This window comes from Hyaena hyaena, unplaced genomic scaffold (genome assembly GCF_003009895.1).
Source record: "Hyaena hyaena isolate Hyena2069 unplaced genomic scaffold, ASM300989v1 scaffold_30, whole genome shotgun sequence".
Classification (NCBI taxonomy): Eukaryota; Metazoa; Chordata; class Mammalia; order Carnivora; family Hyaenidae; genus Hyaena; species Hyaena hyaena.
Window position 1 is genome coordinate 5,142,626 of NW_024080662.1, and position 23,653 is coordinate 5,166,278.

Sequence of the window (23,653 nt, forward strand, 5' to 3'; positions counted from 1 at the left end):
GGGTCACACAAACCACCACTACAGAATACAAGTTAAGTCAGGCTCATTATAGGCTCCATACTGCCCAAAATCAAAACAACACACTCTACGATATTACATTAACACACTACTGGGAATGTGCCACCCACCTCAGTCTCACAGGTGTTTTGCTCACTCATCTATCCAAATACCAGCTTAGTTTCTACCAAGGACAAGGGGCTGGGGTGCCTGGGTGGCTCAGTCAGTTAAGCATCCGACTTCAGCTCAGGTCATGATCTTGCGGTTTGTGGGTTCAAGCCCTGCGTCAGGCTCTGTGCTGACAGCTCAAAGCCTGGAGCCTGCTTCGGATCCTGGGTCTCCCCTCTCTCTGCCATGCTCATGCTCTCTGTCTCTCAATAAATAAATAAACATTATTAATAAAATTAAATAAAATTAATTTTTATTTAATAAAGCATTGTTTTATTAATAAAACATTATTAATAAAATTAAATAAAATAAACATTAATAAAATAAAAATTAATAAACAAACATTGAAAATATTAAAAAAAAAAAAGAACAAGGGGCTGACTGAGCCCCCGGGACACCCCTGGAGCGGGGGAGGGTTCCAATGACAGGCCTCCTCCCTGGAAACCCTGGGAAGATATGCAAGGAGCCAGGTGCAAGGACATGAGAGGAGAGACACACAGTGAGTTCCCATCCCTCAGAGAGTTGCAGTGATCCCTAAATTACACACAGGATCAAACCATCTACTTTATCCACTGGCTATAGCTGCTATCAACAGATAACACCAAAGAGGGGGTAAGACTAGTCTCTAATCAAGAATATATTGGGTCAGAAAACAAAGTACAGGGTATCACAGAGTCAGAATACTAAAGTGAAGAAGCACATGCAGTGGTAAGGTGAGCTCCAAGCACTGGGCAGGGAAGCCAGGGACTCAGAGATAGGAGGGTGCCCTCAGCATCACAGTGCATCAGGTGGAAACCAGAATGCCTGGTTCACCTCAGTTTCCTCACCTGTGAAATGTGAATAGCTCTCACTTTATCACTAATGCTCTGACAGCTCCATGAAGGGTAGCTGTATTATTATTACTGAAAATAAGACTGTTGTAATTGGAGGTTGTTCCACCTGACAGGCCACCAGCCACAGCCTCTTATAGTAATTCCAGAATCTCTGCTGAAAGTATTATGCTTAAATTTAAACTAACCACAGTGGCTACCACTCTCACTTTTGTAAACAGAGGACTCCCTGCCCTGGGTGATGTCCGTCATAAAGCTCCCTGAGGGACTATTCCTGGGTCAAGCCCATTTTTCAAATTTTTGATTATGGAAAATTGCAAAAGTAGCAATGCCCTCAGAAGTAGCACAAACAACAGGATTCACAGGGCACATGCACCACCCAGGTTGCAGGTCTTCCATACACTGCTCCTTTTCCCCACACCCTACTAGCTCCTGTGAAGCAAATCTTACAACATTCATTTATGAATGCACTGGTCAGAATTTATCTCTACAGGACAAACAAACTACTACAATTCCATGATCTGACCTCTAACAATTTAACAAGCATTTCTTAATTTTTGTCAGAGTCACACTTGGTTGAAATCTACAGGTCCTCCCGAAACCGTTCCTTTCAACCATTTATTTATCTTGTTTCCCCACAGTCAGGTTTGCTGGTGGCATGCCCGTGATATAATGCAACATGCCCCTGTAAACTAGATTTTGAGGCCAAAACAAGTACACATCCTTCCAGGAGTACATGTACCCTTCTTGGGTGCAGGCGGCCACTGAGGATCACGGTCTGGACTCACCATTTCATTAGGTGTCTGAAAACTTATAAACTTCTAATTCCATCATTTCACTTTAATTAGTTAGAAAATGTCAATAGCTGCATTGTCCACTAACCACATGTGGCTATTTAAACAGACTAAAATTTTAAAAAATTAAAATTTGACTTCTTCAAACTATTCCAGGTGCACTGGACAGTAAGGGTACAGAGAATTCTAGGAAGTTCTGTAGGGCAGCACTGATCTTGTTCTCACCCACTATTTTGTTCCTCGAGAGTTCAGTTCACAGAAAAGAGACAGGATACATGCTTGCTTCTCTCCCTTTATTTATCAGTTTGCAAAATGAACTGGTTCCCTAGCACCCTCCAAAGGAGATCAGCAAGATTCTTCCTTTCCTTTGAGTACCAACATAAATGAACCTGTTGATTTTTTTTAAACACATATGACACTCCAAATTGGGAATCTGTTCTTATTCATACTCACCTGTCCCACCCTTGGGAGTCTTACACATTCAGGACATTCCCAATGCAGATTAGAATTAAAACATTTTAACCTAAGTGCCTTGCATTTTTCTTTGGTGCTGAAAATTCTGGTTCTTAAAGACATTAATTATTTCTTCTTTGTTTTCTCCTACAATACAGTTTTCTCCACTTATCCACGAGTTTGCTTTCCACAGTTTCAGTTACCTGCGGTCAATCACAGTCTGGAAGCAGATGATCCTCTGACATATCATCAGAAGGTTAATAGTAGCCTAATGCTATGTCACAATGCCTACGTCATTCACCTCACTTCATCTCATCACATAGGCATCTTATCATCTCACATTATTACAAGGGTGAGTACAGTACTAAGATATTTTGAGAGAGAGACCAAATTCACACAACTTTTATAACAGCAGAGCTATAACTGTCCTATTATTATGAGTTATTGTTGTTAATCTTTTACTGTGCTTAACTTACAAATTAAACTTTATCACAGGTCTACATGTATAGGAAAAATCATAATGTATACAGAGTTTGATACTATCTGCAGTTTCAGGAATCCCACAGTGGTCTTGGAAAGTGTCCTGGTGGGTAAGGGGGCACTAGTGAATGAAACAATATGAATACTGGTATTAACCTAAAGCCAAAAATAATTCCTAAAGACAGTTAATTTTTTTTTTAGTTTTTGCCCTTATAGCATATCTCACTAAAACATTTATAGTCTAACTACTATGTTTAAAAGTTGAGCGAAGAAAACTGAGACATTAGTTAAGTCACCAATTTGAATCACAACTGACATACACCTAGATTCATATTCATTTCCTTTTGCTTTTTAGGGTTTGCATCTCTCCCCCCGCCTCACAACTTGCCATACTTTTGTTTCATAATTATGTAAAACACCCATCTGGTGCTACACAGAAAAGAAAACCAGAGACATCTCCTGGTAACCCTGTCCTCTCTCATCCCTCCTCCTAGAAATAACCATATTGTTCATTTATGGTTTATATTTCCATATTTAAAAATAAATAAAATAAAATATAAGCAAATACACATACATCCACGTCTCCCCACCTTCCCTTGGAGAGGTAAGTACACTGCATACATCTCTTTATCCTCCACCTTGCTTTTTCCACTTCTCAGCTCATCCTAGAAATCACGTCACCATAACATAAGGACATCCCTCCTTCCTTTGCTCAAGGGCTTGATGCCACCCCCACCAGGAGATCCACTCCCATAATGACAAACATCTAAGTCATTTCCAGCTTTGTTACTTCAGAATGTTATAATGAACATCCTTGTCACAATTCTTATGTTTGACAGTGTATCTTTGCGATACATTTTTCTAGAAGTCGAATTTCTAAAGCAAAGGGTAAGCAAATCTCTCTCTGAGGAGCTGTGAACCTCCAAAAGCAATATATGGCAGTGCTTGATTCCCATCAATAGACTGGTATCCATCTCTGGGGACAAAAGGTCAGAAATGTTGTCTTGAAACTCCAATGAGCATTATTCTTAGTATCAGAAAGACCTGAGCATCTTCTATACCCTTGGCAAGGTCCATCTGCATTCACTTTTCCTGTGAACTGTTTTTCTCCAAGTCACACCCATTTTTAATCCTTAACACCCAACATAAGGCGAAGTCATTCAGCACATGAGCAGTGTGGACCTGCTGAATAAACAGGACCCCTAACAGGCAAAATTTGAGGGGCAGATGCCATATCCATTAGCCCAAGCAGGCACAGTCTGACCCAAGGTGTGCACACCTACAACTGTGTACAGGGTGGGGCACTGTGTAGGGACTGTGCACATGTCACAGACTAACCAGGAGCCAGCCCTCCTCCTGTCCTGCTCCTCTTCTATGCTCACGGAGTCCTGGGTGGCAGGAATGGGAGGACCCTAGCTGATCACAGGCCACGGTTCAACTGAAAGTGGGTGCTGGGCTGGTGTTAACCAGAGAAAACACAAAATCAATTTTGTTGAGGTGACTTACACCCTACAACAAAGAATACACAAGCTGATATATTTATAAATCCTTAAAAAAATAATTACTCAAGGTTTTTTTTTTCCCCGCCATTTGACATTAGCTATCACATGCCATGACTATTCAGACTGTTCTTTTCCATCAAAGCCCCTTCATGCTATGGCCTATCTTCCTTCCTGGACAGGGAAGGAGGAGGTTTGTTTTTTTTCCTTTTTTCCTCTCTCTCTCCACCTCTTTTCTTTCCCTTTCTTTCTTTCATCATTCATTCATTCAGCAAGTACTTACTGCTCTGACCATGCACTTTTTAAACTATTTTTTAGATGTTACATTTTTGAGACAGAGAAAGAGAGAGAGAGAATATGAGCAAGGAAGGGGCAGAGAGAGAGGGAGACAGAAGATCAGAAGCAAACTTCGAGCTGACAGCAGCTAGCCCAATGTGGGGCTCAAACTCACAAACCCTAAGAGTATGACCTAAGCTGAAGTTGGATGCTCAACCAACTAAGCCACTCAGGCACCCCTGACCATGTACTTTTGAGTTAACAAAGAACTAAGCAGAGGCAAGGGCACCTACCCTAGCTACCCTAGCTCAGAGAACCCTAAGCCAACCTACTGCCTTCAGACAACCACCGGGACTGCAGGACAAGGGCAATCACTCACCCCACTGGGTGGGCTTCAGGGGAGACCTTTTTCAGATGTAAAGTTCCAAGATTTTTAAATGCTAATGTCTAAAGACAGCCTGATGACAGTCAAGTGCCAGGCTTACCCTCTATGCATGCCCCACTATGCCACCAACACCAGGTAAGAAGCCCTTAGGACCAGGTATCAAGCATCATCAACACTGGTGATCCTCAACTAGCTCTAGGAAACCAGCATAGACTTTAGGTCACTTTTTGTCTCCAAAGATCTGAGGGCCTCAGGTAGAGCTGGGCGGGGAGGGGTGGTGCAGGGGGGCATAAAATGGTACAGCTGCCATGAAAACAGTCTGGCAGGTAATCAAAATGTTCAACAGTTACCACATGACCCAGCAATTCCACTCCTATGTATATACCCAAAGGAACCAAAAACATATACACATAAATTGTGTTCACAAATGTTCAAAGCAGCACTATTCACAATTGCCAAAAGGTGGAAACCACCTCAATTTATCCCGGATGAATAAGTGGTCTACCCATGCAATGGAAAATTGCAAAATACTCAGCCATAAAAGTATATGAAGCACTGAATCATGCTACAATGTAGATGAACCTCAAAAACATTACGCTGAGAGAAGCCAGGTACACAAGGTTATATAGTCTGACTCTTTTCTTGAATTTTTTAAAATGTTTTATTTATTTATGAGAGAGAGAGAGAAAGCATGAGCAGGGGAGGGTCAGAGAGAGGCGGGGAGATACAGAATCTGAAACAGCCTCTGAGCTAGTTGCCAGCACAGAGCCCGACACGGGGCTTGAACCCATGAACCATGAGATCATGACCTGAACCGAAGTCAGACACTTAACCAACTGAGCCACCCAGGCGCCCCAGTCTATGACTCTGTTGATATGAAATGTCCAGAACAGGCAAATACATAAAAACAGAAAGCAGATTAGTGGGAGAGGGAGGATAAGTAATGACAGCTAATGAGGACTGAGCTGCTTTTGGGGGTGATTATGTTCTGGAACTAGAAGAGATGATGGCTGCACAGCTCTTGAATATACCAGATCAACTAACACTGAACTGTAAACTATAAATGGGTGAATGGTATGACAAGCAAATTATATCCCGATTTAAAAAAAAAAAAAATTAAAGCAATGCTAAAACTTTTGTTAGAACATTCTGGAAATATTTTCCTGCTAACAGAAATACTTGGCCATGCTCATATATATACATATACATACACACACACACACACAATTTTTTTTTGTTATATGCAGACAAGAGCTGAACCTCACAAAACCAACCCACTCTTATGATGAAGCAGGCAAATCCAGGCAGCCGGTTCTCACCCCATGCAGCTATGGTGCTGTTAGAGGGACATGTACCTCTCAGCAAGTCACCTGCTGGCTGGCCTGTAAAAGGAAGCAGCTGACCAATCCAGGAGGTCCTCTAAGCTGCCTTAGAGCTCTAAGACAACTCTCAGTTCTACTTTCTTCTCTAGGTAGGCAGTTCTAAGCCAAAACATGGCTGACCAGGCTGATGGTAACAAGATAAAAATCCCATCCAGGTCTCAGGCTCTGTCCTGCTGGGTCCTGACAGCCCTTGAGATACAGTCCTAAGCAGGGGATGAGGATGACTCACTTTCCTCACAGGTATGAGTTGGGGTAAGGGCAACCAGTTCTAAGCACCAATGCAGGGCCCTGCACCAACAAGAGTTGGTGAGGGATAAATTCTACTCATTTTGGTCAGTGTTGGGAAATCACAAAAATGGCCAGAGGGCAAAGGCTACCTGGCTAGGATTATCCTCTGTTCCTGATGGTCCCAGGAAGGCTTATCCCATTTAGGCCTGGGCTTTTCAACTGAGTGAACCCTGAGATAGGAAGGGTGAGCAAACAGCCTCCCTGGAAGCAACAGGCAGGGCCTGGGTGATCCTGTGGTGAGAGCCCAGTACACAATTCTGGAGGGACTGGACTCTATTTCCTCTAGGAGGTAGCCGTAAAGCTTCTGAAGCAGTGCTCAGTCTCAAATGTCCAAGGAGCTGAATGAGGCACGCTGGACAGGTCAGAGCCTTCATTCCACAGACACCAGACCTCAGGCACTCACCTGGCTTCTGGGCAGGGGATGCTGGTCCTACCAGCTGGCCATGGTGGCAGCCACGTCAAAAGGCAACTTGTGTCAACGTGCTGACCAACCTAAAATAAAGGACAGAAAAAGAAACACTGAGTTTCCAAGGAAAGTTTCTGGAAAATATGGACAATTTTCAATGTCTCTGACCCCTGGAATCACATAGTAAAATCTTAGATTTCAACCAGAGCTCTGCCTCTGCTACCTTCTGCAGGAGGGCAGGCTGAGGAAATAAATTTCATTCTCTAACCTATGACCTGATACAGTGCTAACCAATAAACACTAGTATCACAGACACTGACTTCAGCAATATGTACAGAGATATGAGGTGGTAACATGCAGCCACACATCAACATTCTGAACACACAGAAAATGGCTCAACATTTCAGTTATGACAGTAACAACATTAATAGCAGGAACAGTAATACTTAGAATTTAATAGCTGCTTAGTAGTAAGTTCTAGTTACTATGCTAAAACTCCACATCTCTTTGAATCCCCAAGACAACCCTGGGGTTATATGATCATCCCCATTTTTAGATAGGCGATCTAACAGGTCTACTATTCAGGAATTTGCCCAGGGTCACCCAGGTCTCTCTCTACAGACATGACATCTTTGCTCCCCAGTCCACACGCCAGGGAAACCACTCACCATTCCAGACAGTGCAGGGTTTGCCCTCAAGAAGCTGAGGGTGCATGGGGCGCCTGGGTGGCTTAGTCGGTTAAGTGTCCGACTTTCGCTTAGGTCATGATCTCGCGGTTCGTGGGTTCGAGCCCCGCGTCGGGCTCTGTGCTGACTGCCAGCTCAGAGTCTGGAGCCTATTTCAGAATCTGTGTCTCCCTCTCTCTCTGACCCTCCCCTGCTCACGCTGTCTCTCTCGCTCTCCTAGAAATAAATAAAAATATTAAAAAAAAAAAAAAAAAAAAAAGGAGCTGAGGGTGCAATGTGCCTGGGGCCCAGGCAGACTTTATCTCCATAGGGCAACTCGAAGTTTTACCCCAGGGATCATCTCCACAGGGATTACAAAACTGCCCAGGGAGGAAGGAGGTACCTGTTTTACAGACAGGAAAATTAAGGATCAAGAATGTTCAGAACTCCCCCAAGGTCACAGAGACAGTGTGGCCCCAGGACTTCCCCCTCCTTTATGACATCAGACATGCAGGGCTCCAGGTGCAGAGGCTAAACCCAGAGAACCAGACAAATCTCAGACTCCTAGGCAGTCCCTATCAGTTGTAGCTTGCCAAATATTGTCAGCATCACCTCTGTTGTCATTCTTTGCGCCCACATGACTACCAGGAGGCCTGGCTCTGATATGAAACTTTTATTTTTAAACTAGGTTCACAACAATTCACAGTTCATGGATAGCAAGAAACACTCCCACAGGAGAACTTGCAAAATAAGCAAATATCAATGAACTCTATGCAAAGACCTTTGGGCACCAAGGAGCACATGGCATCCTCCTCAGTGAGGCCCAGGGTCAGATACAGCCACCACCAGAGCTAGTTCCTGTGGAAAGGAGTACTTTCTGCCACTCCTTTTTGGCTCTGCCACTCCTTTTTGGCTCCATTCAGGCCGGAATACACAGTGGACACCACTAATCCTTGTTCTTTCATGTCTCTTGAGCCATGGCCTCACTCTGCCATGGAGGGGGAAGCCCAGAAGCAGAAGCTTTCTGAGCACCTACCCTCTTCAGAAACAAAGTCAATACACACAAGTCAGCAGTATTTCCACACACAGACTTTTAAAAATCCACTGACAATAGCATAAATATGAAATACTTAAGGCTAACTTTTAACTTTTTAAAAAATTTTTAAAATGTTTTATTTATTTCTGAGAGAGAGACAGTGTGAACAGGGGAGGGTCAGAGAGAGAGGGAGACACAGAATGTGAAACAGGCTCCAGGCGAGCTATCAGCACAGAGCCCAACGCGGGGCTTGAACCCACAAACTGTGAGATTACAACCTGAGCCAAGTTGGACGCCCAACTGAGCCACCCAGGCATCCCAGGGTAACTTTAATTTTTTAAAAGATGTTCGAGGTGCCTGGGTGGCTCATTGGTTGAGCGCCCAACTTCAACTCTGGTCATGATTTCACTGTTAACTGAGTTCAAGCCCTGCGTCAGGCTCTCTGCTGACAGCTGAGTCTGGAGCCTGCTTCAGATTCTGTATCTCCCTCTCTCCCTGCCCCTCCCCTACTGGTGCCCTCCCTCCCTCTCATAATAAACATTTTTTAAAAATTACAAAAAATGTTCAAGACCTATCAAATGGAACCACAATAACACATCATTGAGACAAATAAAACATAAAGGGAGATACGTCTTGTCCATGGATCAGAAGGTATCAATTCTCCCCCAAACCGATCCACAGATTCAATGCAGACCCAATCAAAAACTTCCAGCCTGTTTTTTTGTTGATGTAGGGAAAACATTCTGATTCTAAAATTTATATGGAAATGCAAAGGAACTAGAATAGTGAAAACTGTGGGGCGCCTGGGTGGCTTAGTCGGTTAAGCATCCGACTTTCGCTTAGGTCATGATCTCGCGGTTCGTGGGTTCGAGCCCCGCGTCGGGCTCTGTGCTGACTGCCAGGTCAGAGCCTGGAGCCTGTTTCAGAGTCTGTATCTCCCTCTCTCTCTGACCCTCCCCTGCTCACGCTGTCTCTCTCTCTCTCTCCTGGAAATAAATAAAACATTAAAAAAATTTAAAAAAAAAAATAGTGAAAACTGAAAAGGGCGAACAAATTTGAAGGACTTATCCTATCTGACTTCAAGACTTACCATAAAACTACAACAATCAAGACAGTGTGATAAAAGCAGACAAGAGATGAAGAATAGAATAACCTATGCTCCTGTGTACAACTGATTTTTTTTTTTTTTTTTTTTATTTCTAGGATAGAGAGAGACAGCGTGAACAGGGGAGGGTCAGAGAGAGGGAGATACAGACTCTGAAACAGGCTCCAGGCTTTGAGCTGGCAGTCAGCACAGAGCCCGACGCGGGGCTCGAACCCACAAACCGCGAGATCATGACCTAAGCGAAAGTCGGACGCTTAACCGACTAAGCCACCCAGGCGCCCCTACAACTGATTTTTGACGAAGATCCAGAATCCTACTCTACAAGACCACAAGACATACTGGACAAAATTTTCCTGAAGGGTTATTAACCCTGCAAGGAAGAAGGCCTTCTTAATATGTTATCACAACACATGCAGTGCGTGGTGTGAATGCAACGTGCAAGAAATTTTAAGGTAAACTCAGACTTTCACACTCAAGCATGGCTTTCCCCATCTCAGCTCATGGCAAATGCAGTCTTTCAGCTACTCAGATTAAAATCTTGAGCTACCCTCTTGATAGGACTACACCATCCGGTCCATCAGGAAATCCTGTTGGTTCTGCCATTACACACATTTGGAGTCCAAGAGCTTCTCACACCTCCAGTGGACACCGTGCTCAGTGTCTGCTCAGAGTGAAGCCCTATTGTCTCGTGGCCCAAGTCATGCCTCCTGCTATCCTACCCTAGCCATGCTGGTTTCCCGGCCATGCCTCCAACATACCAGGTACCCTCCCTCCCTTTTTATGTTTTAAACAAAATCCTAGATACTTTATCCTTTTAACAATCACTTCTCCAACTGGCACCCCAAATTGAAAATGACCTTTGAAAACATAACTACCATATAATAATCCCTAAATGACAGCAAAAATCCAGTTCATATTCAGCTTTACACAATTTTTCAGAAACATCTGTACACAGCCTGTTCTAATAGTAACTGCTAGAGTTTTTATACTACACCTGCTCCCTCAGCCTTGACCACTCTCACACCCAGATGGCAGACCCTTCCATGCTTCCCCCCACCATGTTACTGCTCAAAATGTCTCCTTTGCAGAGGTCCACCCTGCTCCTCCTCTGCAACTGGGCTGACCTCTCTGCATGTTCCATATTACGCAGCTACTGTATGGACTTTCTCACCCAATAAGAACCTATTTGCCACAAGTAAAGGGGTGTCTTGTCTGCCTGATGTGACTGTATATCAAGCACCTAGAACAGTGTCGGACACACACCAGTGCTTGATAAATATTTATGGAATGAATGGGATGATTTAACATTGAAGAAGGAACCTATCTGAGAAGCCCATACAACAGCAGCCCCTCCATACAATTAGTGCAAAATCACAAAGGAACATAAACCAAGCAGAGATCACTTAGCACCATCAGAACTAGGGGCATATCTCTAAAATAAACTGTAGCTGCTTTTTACTGATATATCATCTGGACTATTTTGCCATCTACCCGCACTGGCTGGATTTAGAGAGCTTTTACAGTTTTTATTTCCAACCCATACATTTAAAATAGTATCAAGTAACCCTTAAGTACACAATTACCAGCTCATAAGAGACTCTTCCACTCCCTTGATAAATCATTATGGCTTGGCTTTGACCCCACACCTGGGTACTGTGTGTGTGTGTGTGTGTGTGTGAGTGTGTGCGCACATGCACACAAACACACACACCTCAACTCTGCAACCCACACAAACACAATGATTTCCCAGTCTAAAGGAGGTCACACTTGGTAAGAAGGCAGCCATAGTAATTTACATGAAATCAAGTCACTGCACTTTGGGTAACAGAAGTCCTTTGTTGCCATTTCATCCTCTCTAGGTCAGGCAAGTGAGGTTGGTTCCCTTTAAACTTGAGGGGAGCAGCACTGGGCAAAACCCAGCTAATGTCTGGGGAACTCCAGTTCTGAGGATACACTTGGGTTGCAGCGCCCATGGCCAGCACAAGGATGAGTCTCTGGGGCTGTAGGCATTTGACCAGGAAGCCTAAGCTCTCCAAGGCACCCCTGGAGGGCCCCATCATCCCTTCTGAGGTCCTACTCTATAGAAGCTGCACACTTCTGGTCTCCTCCTACCACCATCTGCATTCACCAAACAGTTGTACTGTCTAAAAATTCTTCAAATGTGTCTATAACCAAGTATTTACCACCCTGGCTCTAATCCAGTACTGGAAACATGACATTAGGCCAAAAAATTCCAAGACGAAACCCAACAATATCCTTCACCTTCTCCCACCTCTAAGTCCACAAAGTCTCCTAGCTTCATGAAAAGTGATGCCCCTGAAGAAAATAATTACCTAGACCGTCTCTGGCAAAGGTCTTAGTGACTGCATCACTAAATGGTCAAGGAAAGGTGTTGTCCCTGGCCTGTCCTATCAGGAAGGGAGAAACTGAGGCAGAGCAATAGTAAATCATCTCAAGGAAGCCCAGAGGTCACACTGTTCCATGTGCTGGCTGGCTGGAGAATGATTAACTTGGGCCAAAGATTCCATTTTCTAATCTGGGGTCGGCAAACTTGCTTGAGTTCTCCTGGTGAACGGGATTCCTGGAACATAGCCACACCCACCAGAATATGTACTGTGAACAGCTGCTTCCACCTATAAGGCAGAACTGAGTAATAGCAACAGAGACAGTATAGCCCCAGAGACTGAAAACATGAACTGGTCCTTGAAAGCAGGAGGAAACTGCAACCCTGGCAGGCTGTGCTCAGTATCAAAGGGACAGAGGGGACCCAGACAAAGTGGCACAACCACGACAAAAAGTCAGGGCAGAGGCACACCAAGGAGATGCTCCAGCTCTGTGTCAGCCCCAGGGCACAAAGCCATGCTTACTCTCTCCAAAGCATGGGGCCTCATTAACCCTATGTCCCCATGGCGGGGGGGGGGGGGGGGGAGCATGACTTGGCATACTACAGAGGCAAAGAAACAGCCCCATGAGGGCCAATGAGCCAATGGTAAGGCCAGCTACACAGGCTCATCCTTGGCAACCAGAACTGGCCTGTCTCCACTGTCAAGGGGAAAAGGCATCCACTGGGGTAACAGCCAGTATGTACCCTCCAGGACCCTGGATCTATCCCTGCCCGCCTTCCCTTGGCCATGGTAACCATGGCCTCACTGAGGATGACGGATCATCCAACTCCTCATGCTGTGACAATGCAGCTCTTCCTAAAGCCCCTAAAGCCTCCCAATGCTTGTAACATCTTACTGTGACCTTTGAGGCCCTGCCTGCTTTAGTCTGAAGGGACTCTATGAAATAGCCATCTGGCATGCATGTATATATGTGTACACACACACACACCACATTCTTGGCTCTGACCACAATGGCCTTGTCTCAATTCTTCATACCACACCTTCCCTCCACCACTGGGCCTTTGCACATAGTGTTCCCACCACTGGGGAAGCCCTTCCCTCCTCCCACTCATCCTTCAAAACCCAAGCACCTGTTACTCAAGCATGCTCTCCCTAATCAGTCCCTCCCCACTCCCCATTCTATCACTGAGGACTACAGCCCCACTACTTGGCAGAGCTGATCCTGACATTTGACATACAATGTCCCTTTAGGTTCTCCCCACTCTTGAGAAAGGGCTCTTTCTTATTCACCTCTTTATCCAATGCCTAATGAAGCACAGAGGAGGAAATAACATCCTCCATGAGTTATGAGTACTCAACCACTATGTTTCCACCATGAACCAGAGGCAAAAACATAGCAATATAAATATAAACCCTACCCTTAATTAGAATAGCAAGTCAACACCAGGAAGAAGCAACATGGAGATAGGCAAGGCCACAGCACCACCACAGCCCCTGGGGTGAGCCCAGAGCTTCCCAGAGGGGAAACTCTCCCCACCTCCCTTACACTACTGTTTGGAGAAAGGCAAGGAGCCTAGAGAAAGGCACTCAGAGGTTCCAGAGGCCTCTACAGCCCTATATCCAGGAAGGCCTCCTCTGTTACAGCTGAGAAGTATGAGCATCCCAGTATCTAGGCACCCATCCCTTGTACTCCCCTTCTCCTTTCCTAGCTTATCCTAAAACACCCAGCACAGTCCTTCCAACAGATCTTCCTCTCCAAGCTAGGCTCCAATGTACCCCTTTATCCTGGGCATTCCAGGAATCCCTCCCTTTTACACCACCAAACCATCCTGAATGTTACAGCACTCTCTCCTGATGAATCATGACTAACTGCAGGAGCCCACATGACCCCTTGGGCAGACCATGCTGAGGACCAAATGAAGGCCCTGGCACTAGGCAGGCTCTCTCAGAAGCAACTAGTTCTCACTTTTGACTTGTGTGATTAATGTTGTTCCTCAAAATATTTCAACTCCTATCTAGAATTTCCACCCTCAACCCCCAGCAGCTGTCCTGGCAAGTCCACTTGGCAGTTCAAAACTTTAGAGGTGCCTGGGTGGCTCAGGCAGGTAAGCATCCGACTTCGCCTCAGGCCATGATCTCATAGTCTGTGGGTTCGAGGCCCGCATTGGACTCTCTGCTGTCAGTGAGGAGCCTGCTTCAAATCATCTGTCCCCCTCCTCTGCCCCTTTCCAGCTTGCGTGCATGTGTGAGTGTGTGCTCTCTCTCTTTCTAAAAAATAAACATTAAAAGGTTCAAAATTTTAGATAAACCCCCATATTTTAAATGTTCAGGAATCAGGGGCACCTGCCTGGCTCTGTCGGAAAAGCAGGCAACTCTTCATCTTAGGGTCCTGAGTCTGAGGCCCAAGTTGGGTGTAGAAATGACATAAATAAACTTAAAAAATAAAAATAAAAAGTTCAGGAATCAAATGTCTCCATCTATCTAGATATGTGTGAGATTTTGGAAGTGTTAGTGTTTATATTCCTGAGGATGCCTGAAAGGACATCTTGAAGAAAATGTCACAAGAACAAAAGAGGAAATAACTTCTTTGTTAATAGTGAGGACCTAAGAATTGGTGTCTCCCATCCTGTGTACAAGCACCAATATGTGCTACCTTAAGGAAACTCTCTGACAAATAGCCATTGGAAAACAAATACTACCTTCGATCTCTAAGCCAAGCTCTGGAGCAGCAAAGACCTCAGATTGTTTCTGGACTCTTCTCCTAAGTCCCCTGCAGACTCCCAGAGTCCTGTGTCACCTCACACAGCTGGAGAAAGTACAGACCCCATCCCAACAGGGACCAGAGAACACCTACAGAATCTCTGCTCCAACACTCCCAAGATGATGTTACAATGAGTCTTCTAGAACCACACATATTTTTTTTTTAACCTTATAATATCCGGCACAAGCTAGGACATCAAAATGTGAGTGCCTTTGTTCCTTTCTCCCTAAGCTAACTCTTGGGAGGATAAAACACATGCTCATAAAGATGCAGGATATTTCTGAATTCAGAAAGGTTCCATTTTTCCTTACTGTATTAAAATATAGGTAACATCAAATTTACCATCTTAACCATTAAGTGCACAGTTCAGAGGTGTTAAGTCCATTCACACTATTGTGCAACTATCACCAACATCACCATCCATCTCCAGAACTTTGTCACCCTGCAAAACTGAATCTCTGTCCCCAATTAAACACTAACTCCCCATTACCCCCACCCCAACCCCTAGCATCTACCATTCTACTCTTCTAGCTCCATGAATGACTACTCTAGTGACCTCATATAAGTGGAATCATACAGTATTTCTCTTTTGTGTCTGGCTTATTTCACTCAGTACAATGTCTCTTAAGGTAAAACCACACAGATCATTTTAACCCTTTGGGGCCAATGTGTATACAGAACAAAGCCCAAAGGCCTAGTATACCGATGGCCAAAGATGACTCTAGAACCCTGATTCCCAGACCAGCCAGGTCCCTGACATCCTCCACTATCAGCCAATCCTTCCTTCCACTCGCCGAACTATACAAAATGGCACTGGTAAAACTTAGAATGGGAGGATGAGAGCAACATTATGCCTCAGATGACTTTAAGTATGCCTAGGTCACCCCCGTTTTGACTTCCCAATGCACCCCATCTCCCTGGGATATACCTCTCCCAGGCCCATCTCTCATAGCTATGAACCAAGGGAATCAATAAAAGCCTGGCGAGTGAATGGTAAAAATGACTAGCTTATCTTGGATAGAAATATCCCTTAAAATGGAAGCCAGAAGATACCACAGCCCAACCCAAACCTATTCCCTAGAGCACCTGGGCTAGATGTGGGAACACTTAGGCAGGCCCACCAGGGGTGCAAGCCCTGAGTTCCTGACACAACAAACTCTACACAAGGGAGACCCACACAACTAGCCCAAATAGCTTAACCACCTATCACCATCACTAAAAAGGAAAACACTGTATCCCCCCTCAAGTTCTGAACACCAAGCTCCCCTACCTTGTGGGGGCAGAGCCAGGCCCAGGAGATTCACCACACTGGCTGAGTCCATGCATGCTGCCTAGATAAACTATTATCGGAGCACCTGAGTGGCTCAGTCAGTTGAGCATCAGACTTTGGCTCAGATCACAATCTCACGGCTCGTGAGTCTAAGCCCCATACCAGGCTCGCTCCTATCAGTGCAGCTTGTTGCTGCAGATCCTCTGTCCCCTCTCTCTGTCCCTCTCCCACTTGTGCACTCTCAAAAATAAACATTAAAAAAACAACAACAGTAACATCAAGTGACTCCAACATGGGGTACCCAACTCATACAGAGGGAGGGCATTTCATTGCCTATCACTTCAGATAGGAACACCCAGAGCACCTCAATTATTTCTTGGTCAACTGCTCCAGAATCAATTAAGACTAAGGGCAAAAAATTATTGTCTAGGGTTCTCCACCTAATACCTCTGCCTAGAGCAGTCAGTCTCCTTTGCAAACATATATGTCCCTGTGTGACCAGTGACTGTAAAACATGCAAAGAATCCTCCTGAGATGAGGGAGTGGTCCTGAGTCTCCAGGATCAGTCAAGACAGGAAAATTTGGGAGAATCACAAAAAGCCCCACCTGCAGAAGACATTACCTCCATCTATGAGGTGGCCAACAGAAAGTTTAATGGCAGCCAGCCCTGTTCCCAAGAATGTACCATCCAGGCTGTCTCCATGTCCTACACCAGCATCTCACTCAGCTGTATTAGCTTCATAGCAGCCATGGCTGCTGGGCTGTGTTTATTTTCATGTCAAGAAATAAAACCTCCAGGGGCACCTGGGTGGCTCAGTCGGTTAAGCTTCAGACTTGGGCTCAGGTCATGATCTCACGGCTCGTGGGTTCGAGCCCCACGTCGGGCTCTGTGCTGACAGCTGGCTCAGAGCCTGGAGCCTGTTTCGGATTCTCCCTCTCTCTCTGACCCTCCCTTACTCACGCTGTGTGTCTCTCTCTTAGAAATAAATAAAACATTAAAAAAAAATTTTAAAAAACCCTCCAGCTATCCTTTTTTTTTTTTTTTGAGAGGGAGAGAGAATATGGGGGAGGGGCAGAGAGAGAGAATCCCAAGCAGACTGTAAACACAGACACAGGGCTCAATCTCATGAACCCTGAGATCATGACCTGAGCTGAAATCAAGAATCAGACGCTTAACCAAATGAACCACACAAGCATCCCCCAGCCATTCTATCCTAATAGCAAGTTTTCTTGAGTGTGTTTTTGATTTTTTCTAACGTTTACTTTTGAGAGACAGACAGAGCGCAAGCAGAAGTGCAGAGAGAGGAGACACAGAATCCGAAGCAGGCTCCAGGCTCTCAGCTGTCAGCACAGAGCCTGACACGGGGCTCAAACCCACAAACCAAACCATGAGATCATGACCTGAGCTGAAGCAGGACACTTAACAGACTGAGCCACCCAGGCAGCCCCTCTTGAATTGGTTTTTAAAGAAGCAACACCTTACTCATCACAAAGGCAACCTCTTGGAAGGTAAGAATCCTTTCACCAACGAACTGAGTTATTTTCCACTACCACTAAGGCATCCTAGACCTTAGGTACTAATATTGGGGCACCTGAGTGGCTCAGTCAGTTGAGCGTCAGACATTGGCTCACGCCATGATCTCACCGTTCGTGAATCTGAGCCCCACAGCAGGCTCACTGCTATCAGTACAGGGAGTACCATGTGCTCCCTTATCCAGGTTTGGGTGGCCTGGAGCCTACATGAGCCAAGCTAGCAGGAGCCAAGCCACCAGCTGAGCATCTTCTCCAAGCTGTGAAGACATCCCCTAAATCAACAGCCCACTCACTCTCTCATTTGGTGATAACACAGGCACCCACCCTGATCTGCATATTCACGAGCAGCACAAGACCAGCAAATTATACCAAGTCTCTCTGAGGAGCAGCATAAAGGCTATCTCTCCTGAGCTGAGTTTACAACAAACCATCTTCCAATAGGCAGTCCTGATGAATAAGCGGCTACACTAGTACACCTGAAACTAATGTAACATTATGTGCCAACCTTACTCAAATTTAAGGGGGGGTGGGGGAGGCAGCCGGACTGGAACAATCTCCTAATCTTCTGCAAGTACTCCCCAAAAGTTTAAGAACCGTATTTTACTTTTCAGAATATTGTTCTTTGGAAGTGAGAAGTAAAAACTTTTGTTTTTCAAGAGCTGCATTCTAAAGACGGCTCTGCCATATACAAATGAAGACCTGAGCCTAGCAGACAAGAACTTCATAATCCTGAAATCTAAACAAAATCTACCCACAGTAGTCACATAACTTATCCCTGAAAGGTCCAAGACAATATGAACTATTTTGGTCAGTTACCAGCAGCTGGTAGGACAGCAGAAATCTCACCAAAGAAATGTAAGTTGGGGAGGATCTCCAGTTTTCACCTTTAAACTCTACCCCACTTACAGCCACCTTCTCACTGCTGAGGAAAGTGCCCACCAGCCATCCTACTACATCTGGATGATTTGGAACCTCAGGTGGTCTTTGCCACCTTGATTCCCAAGAAGGGTACCATTTTCCAGGCTGGCAATGGGAGACCAGGAAGGAGTGATTCAGATCTATTTAAGCTAGTAGTTTCCAGAACACTAAAGGGTCTACCTAGATCCAAATCCAGAGGGGCTAGTGAGTACCCAGGCAGGTGGCACGGTTAGCATTGTCCACCCAGGAACCTTCCAGATCCCCCAAGCCTAGATTCAGACAGGAGAGTAGACTTGATAAAATTCTAGAAATCCAGTCTGACACTAGGTCTTCAAATACAAAACAAACTACAACCATCTGACCAGCCAAGCTTCCTTAAGTGGCAGAATTCAGTTTCTTTGACCATCAAGGCCCAGGTGAAATAGTCAATACCATCTAGTAACTTCTCAGAAGTGGTTGGAACTGTCCACCAACCACACCATGGCACTGACAGACCTGACTGAAGCCACACAGCTAGCCCAGGAGTCCCGAGGCCTTGCCACAAAGTCCAGGCCAATGAGCTGGTACTTGGCCCCAGATGCTTCGTCAATGCTGCACACTCTGACGATGTCCCACAGCAATCACAAAAATCACAAGACTAAAAGACTGCAAAGTGAGAAGGGCTAAACTAGGATGATGGCACATCAGTAAAGAGTGGCTTACACTACATCCACCAATTAAGAACAAATTGGGGGGTACCTGGGTGGCTCAGTAGGTGAAGTGTCCGACTTCAGCTCAGGTCATGATCTCACAGTTTGTGGGTTTGAACCCCACATTGGGCTCCATGCTGACAGCTCAGAGCCTGGAACCTGCTTCAGATTCTGTGTCTCCCTCTCTCTCTACCCCTCCCATCTGCACTCTCTGTCTCTCTCAAAAATAAAACATAAAAAAAAAAATTGGGAAACGATGTCAACAGATGCTACACCCTCCTGACAATGTATCCAACAAAAGTATGATCAGAGGATGTCAGGAACAAAGGGGATCCTCAGGGAAGCTATTTACAGAACCATCAACTGTCCTCACCATTCCCAGCCCTAAGGGTAAACTGAGGCCAAGATGGAGGTGAGGATGGGCTACACCTGGCTTCTCTCAGTCATCAGAGCTCACCAGGGGGCTGCATGGACACTTCCCATCACTTATCCTCACAGAAGGGCCGTGAGGAAGAGGAGGGACAGGGTGGACACAGGGCCCTACTTGCTAGTTCTGACATGACTAGCATCTAAAGGAAAAGGAAGGAAACTGCACTGAAGATCAGATGCCTGGAGAACCCTGCTCCAAAAGGAGCAAAGAAGCCAAGGCCAAACTGCTCCCACAGAAGCTTTAAGAACAGTTAACGGCCTACCTCCCAGGGTGCAATGGTGAGGAGACCAGAGTCTTACAATTTGCTTGCTGCTTCTGCCTCTAGTCAGAGTATTCCTTGCTGGTAAGAGGTTTTAGTACTAAAACTCTGAAGTATTAAGGGGTGCAATGCAAATGTCACATAAATCTCTGCCTTAAAAGGCATAAAGAAATCAGCAAACACCACACAGGCTCAAATTGTGCCCTCACTGAGACTTCACCTGCATTTGAGAATGACCCCAGAGTAAGCTGGAGGCTCTAGAAAAGGCAGAACTCTGCCACACAGAGTCCATGTCCAACATGGACTGGCGTGTCTTTCTTCCATTTGCACATGCCAGAGTAACAGCAAATGTCAGGCTCTATTCCAGCAAGCAGGGCCAGCAGACATGAACATATGCATATATAGGGCCACCCTACACACAGGTATAAGCACACATGCACATATGCATACACACACCCAGGACCAGCACATATACACACAAAGGACCAATATATTTAGGCAACCTCACTAGGCCAACACTCTTTGTCCTCCAGGCAAAAGCACGGTTTTAAACCATCAATTGTTGAAAACACAGACCACACATCGCAAAGAAATACTGTCCTAAGTGGGACCAGGTCCAAAGTGACCTACAACATCCACCTCACTCCACTGTCTCTGAGGCACAGTCTTGCCAAGACAATCCAACCCCCAAGTAAGACATTCCCTGGGAAGTCACCCAGAGTCCCAGGCCACCAGCCTCCCTATAAAGGATATTGCAAGGTCAGCACAGGTGCAAAGGGGCAGGTCCATAAGGGTAGTAGTGTTTACTTACCTAAGTCTTTACTGTGCCAGCCTTGCAGTGGACCCTCTGCCCTCCACCAAGGCCCACCCTACTGCCCTACTCTGCCTCCAGCTGCTTCACACAGACCCAAGTTCTATCTAACCATTCAGCACCAAGATCCAGCCTGAGACCCAGGCCCTGCAGATCTGTCCCCAAGAACACAGTGACTTTACTGTCCCCACGGTCCAGGCCTCCTCCTGAGGTTTAGGCAGGTGAGCACTAGGCACACAGATTCAAAGTACTACAGAAAAGCCCACTGACAACTTCTAGGACATGGAGAGAATCACCTTTAACATACTGACAAGAGGTTTTGTTACTAAAGGAGAAAAGTATAACAGTGGCTAACAATTATTAAATTATTTACTTGATATCAGGCAGGGTGCCAGCACTTTACATGCCTGATTTCATTTAATCCTCATAAAAACAGAATGAGGTACTGCCAATGCTACCCACTTCACATAGGGTATTGCCAATGTTACATTTTATACAGGGTATTGCCATTACTACTCCTCCTTCACACGAGTTACTACCATTGATGTCCACACTTCACACAGGGTACTGCCACTGATGCCCACACTTGACAGGTGAAAAAACTGAGGCTAAGAGAGAAGTGAAGGTGATTGGCCAGGGTTAAAGGGCTAAGAAGTCAAAGATCCAAACCCAGGTCAGCCATCTCTAAGAGCCAGGCTCATATTTGAACCACTGTACCATCAGGAACAGTCTGACTTTGAAACCATCCTGGGGCTGGATCCTTCCCAAGGCTCTGGGAAAACTTCCTAGAGCAAAGATCAGCACACCCACAATTCCTCTTCCAAGAGCACACTAACTTAACCCTTTACTGAACTGCTAGAAACCTCATGGAGGAGTGAGCCTCAACCGTGCAAGCTGTATCCTGTGGACCATGCAACAAGTTCACTGACTCATGTGCATCCTCCCTTTTTTGTAAAAGGCACAAAAGCCCTAATAGGTTGACAAAACACATTATTTCTGAGCCTCTACCTGCCAAGGTACAAGCCAAAGGAAGGGGCTTAAAGGAATTACTAAACATTCCCAGCCTGGGTCACAAACCAGGACCAAATTCCGTCTTCATTTCCAGTAAAATGTACATACACACCAACCACACTATGGGAACAAACCAGGGTCGTCAGCAAGAAACATGTATGCAGATTTCTCTCCTTCTTTCCATAAGAACAGCACAGGGCTCACAAGTGTGAGGCAGTAAACAGAGCAAACACAGACTAGTGGGAAGAAGACTGATCCCCTGGCCACTGACACAGGCAGTGTCAGGACAGCAGTGAGTGAGAGGACAGCAGAGGACACAGGGCTCAGGGACAACCCAGGCCCTACAGACAGGGCTTCCCAGGGTGGGCAGGGGCCAGGACACATGCCAGCCCTCCCAGCTCTGTACATGGGGCACCAGGCTGCTGCCCTCACTGAACTCACCTGATTCCTCACACCCATCCTCAACCCCCAAATCAGGACCCCAACAGTATCTTGTTCATCAGGGGTCGCTCTGGAACCCAAGTCATTTTTTTTTCCAAGTGCCAAATCCCCAAGGTCCCTTTCCTCCCTGCAATCACAAGTCCTCCTATCCCTCTCAGTCCTAGAGCCATCACTCTGTGGGACACCCACCTGTCTTCTCCCCTGGACTCTGCCAAAAGAGCCATGATTTGAAAACATTTCAGCAATGCGTGAAACAAGGAAACTTTCTCAAACCGGGAAGCAGCAGCTGTTGGAATAATTAATGTGAATGTTTCAGAGAAGCATCCCAATTGGTCTGGTTCTTTCTGGAAAAGTGTCCAAGACCTCAAGTTGGAAAATAAATCCTCAGAATCTAGAAAACGCAGGTTACAAATCAGCTTCTAGGCCACTGGAATCACATCAAGCTTCTTCCTGTTCCCTCTAATTGCTACAATTTCTCAGGTTATAGGCTGTGTCCCTCTAATTTCCATCCATCTGCCACTACTTCACTCTTGGGAGCAGAGCAGAACTTTTCCTACATTTACAAGATGGCCCCTTATATTTTATTCTTTCACCTATTAATTTATCGCACTTTCTTCTAACACGAAGCATATCAATGGGGAAGAGGAGACACAAGAACAGATCAAGTTCTGCACCTTCCTTCACCAACGGAGGTGGCCACAAACCTACCAGATTCACAGACATGCTCCTTGAGGGTTCCAAAGGTCGGTCACACAGGGCTTTCGTGCTTCAAACCCACTGTATCCTCCCATCCCAGCTATGTAAAACAAAGAAGAGCCATCTAGCACCATGGGCCAAGCTAACACCCAGCTTCTCCCAGGCAGTGGCTACCACGGATCATCTTCTCCAGGACCCAGCTCACCTCACCTTTGCTCAGGCTCAGCATCCTTAAAACCAAAGACCCACAATATTAGGCCCCATGTCATTTTCCAGTCCTCACGCTGCTGCTACCCACTCAGACATGCTCCTACCCACTTTTCCCTCTCTCAGGGTTCCCTATCCTATCTTGCTTCTGTAGCCTTAAGACCCTGGAGGGCAGGAAAGGGCCATCACCAGACCCCAGGGGTATAGCACAGACTGAACAGAGGAAGGACCCCAGTTGTTAAATGGACAGATGACTTGTTCTCAGCTCCTGGTATCCAGCTAATTCCCACCCAATCTCCTTGCACAGTGTCTCTGGCACCTGTCCCTACTTTTTATTCTCCACCAGGCAAATTCAAGGCTGTATTAGCTCATGCCTGCCTTTTTTCAACCTCCCTTTTTCCTCAATTCAAGTGAACATTCTCCTCCTCACAAATCTCTAAGGGCTCTCCATGTTTTTCTAATGAAGTGTAAACAGTCTTCCATTTAAGGTCATCAACAATAATTGGAACAACCTGCAT

At 45.6% G+C, this 23,653-nt stretch overlaps 1 protein-coding gene across 6 annotated transcripts in view; it reads right to left on the minus strand.

The window, feature by feature from the left end:
* GATAD2A (GATA zinc finger domain containing 2A) overlaps positions 1 to 23,653 on the minus strand; it is a 103,575-nt gene that overhangs the window by 52,677 nt on the left and 27,245 nt on the right. For 4 of the 6 annotated variants that reach the window (XM_039228155.1, XM_039228157.1, XM_039228154.1 and 1 more), the window contains exon 2: positions 6,956 to 7,044. Coding sequence is in view for 2 of the 6 variants with exons in the window: in XM_039228153.1 (XP_039084084.1) it covers positions 6,956 to 7,044; positions 7,627 to 7,629 (92 nt within the window). In the remaining 4 variants the exon portion in view is untranslated. Of the gene's footprint in view, positions 1 to 6,955; positions 7,045 to 7,626; positions 7,650 to 23,653 lie in introns of those variants that run through there. The other 2 variants (XM_039228153.1, XM_039228152.1) reach the window with 1 other exon arrangement.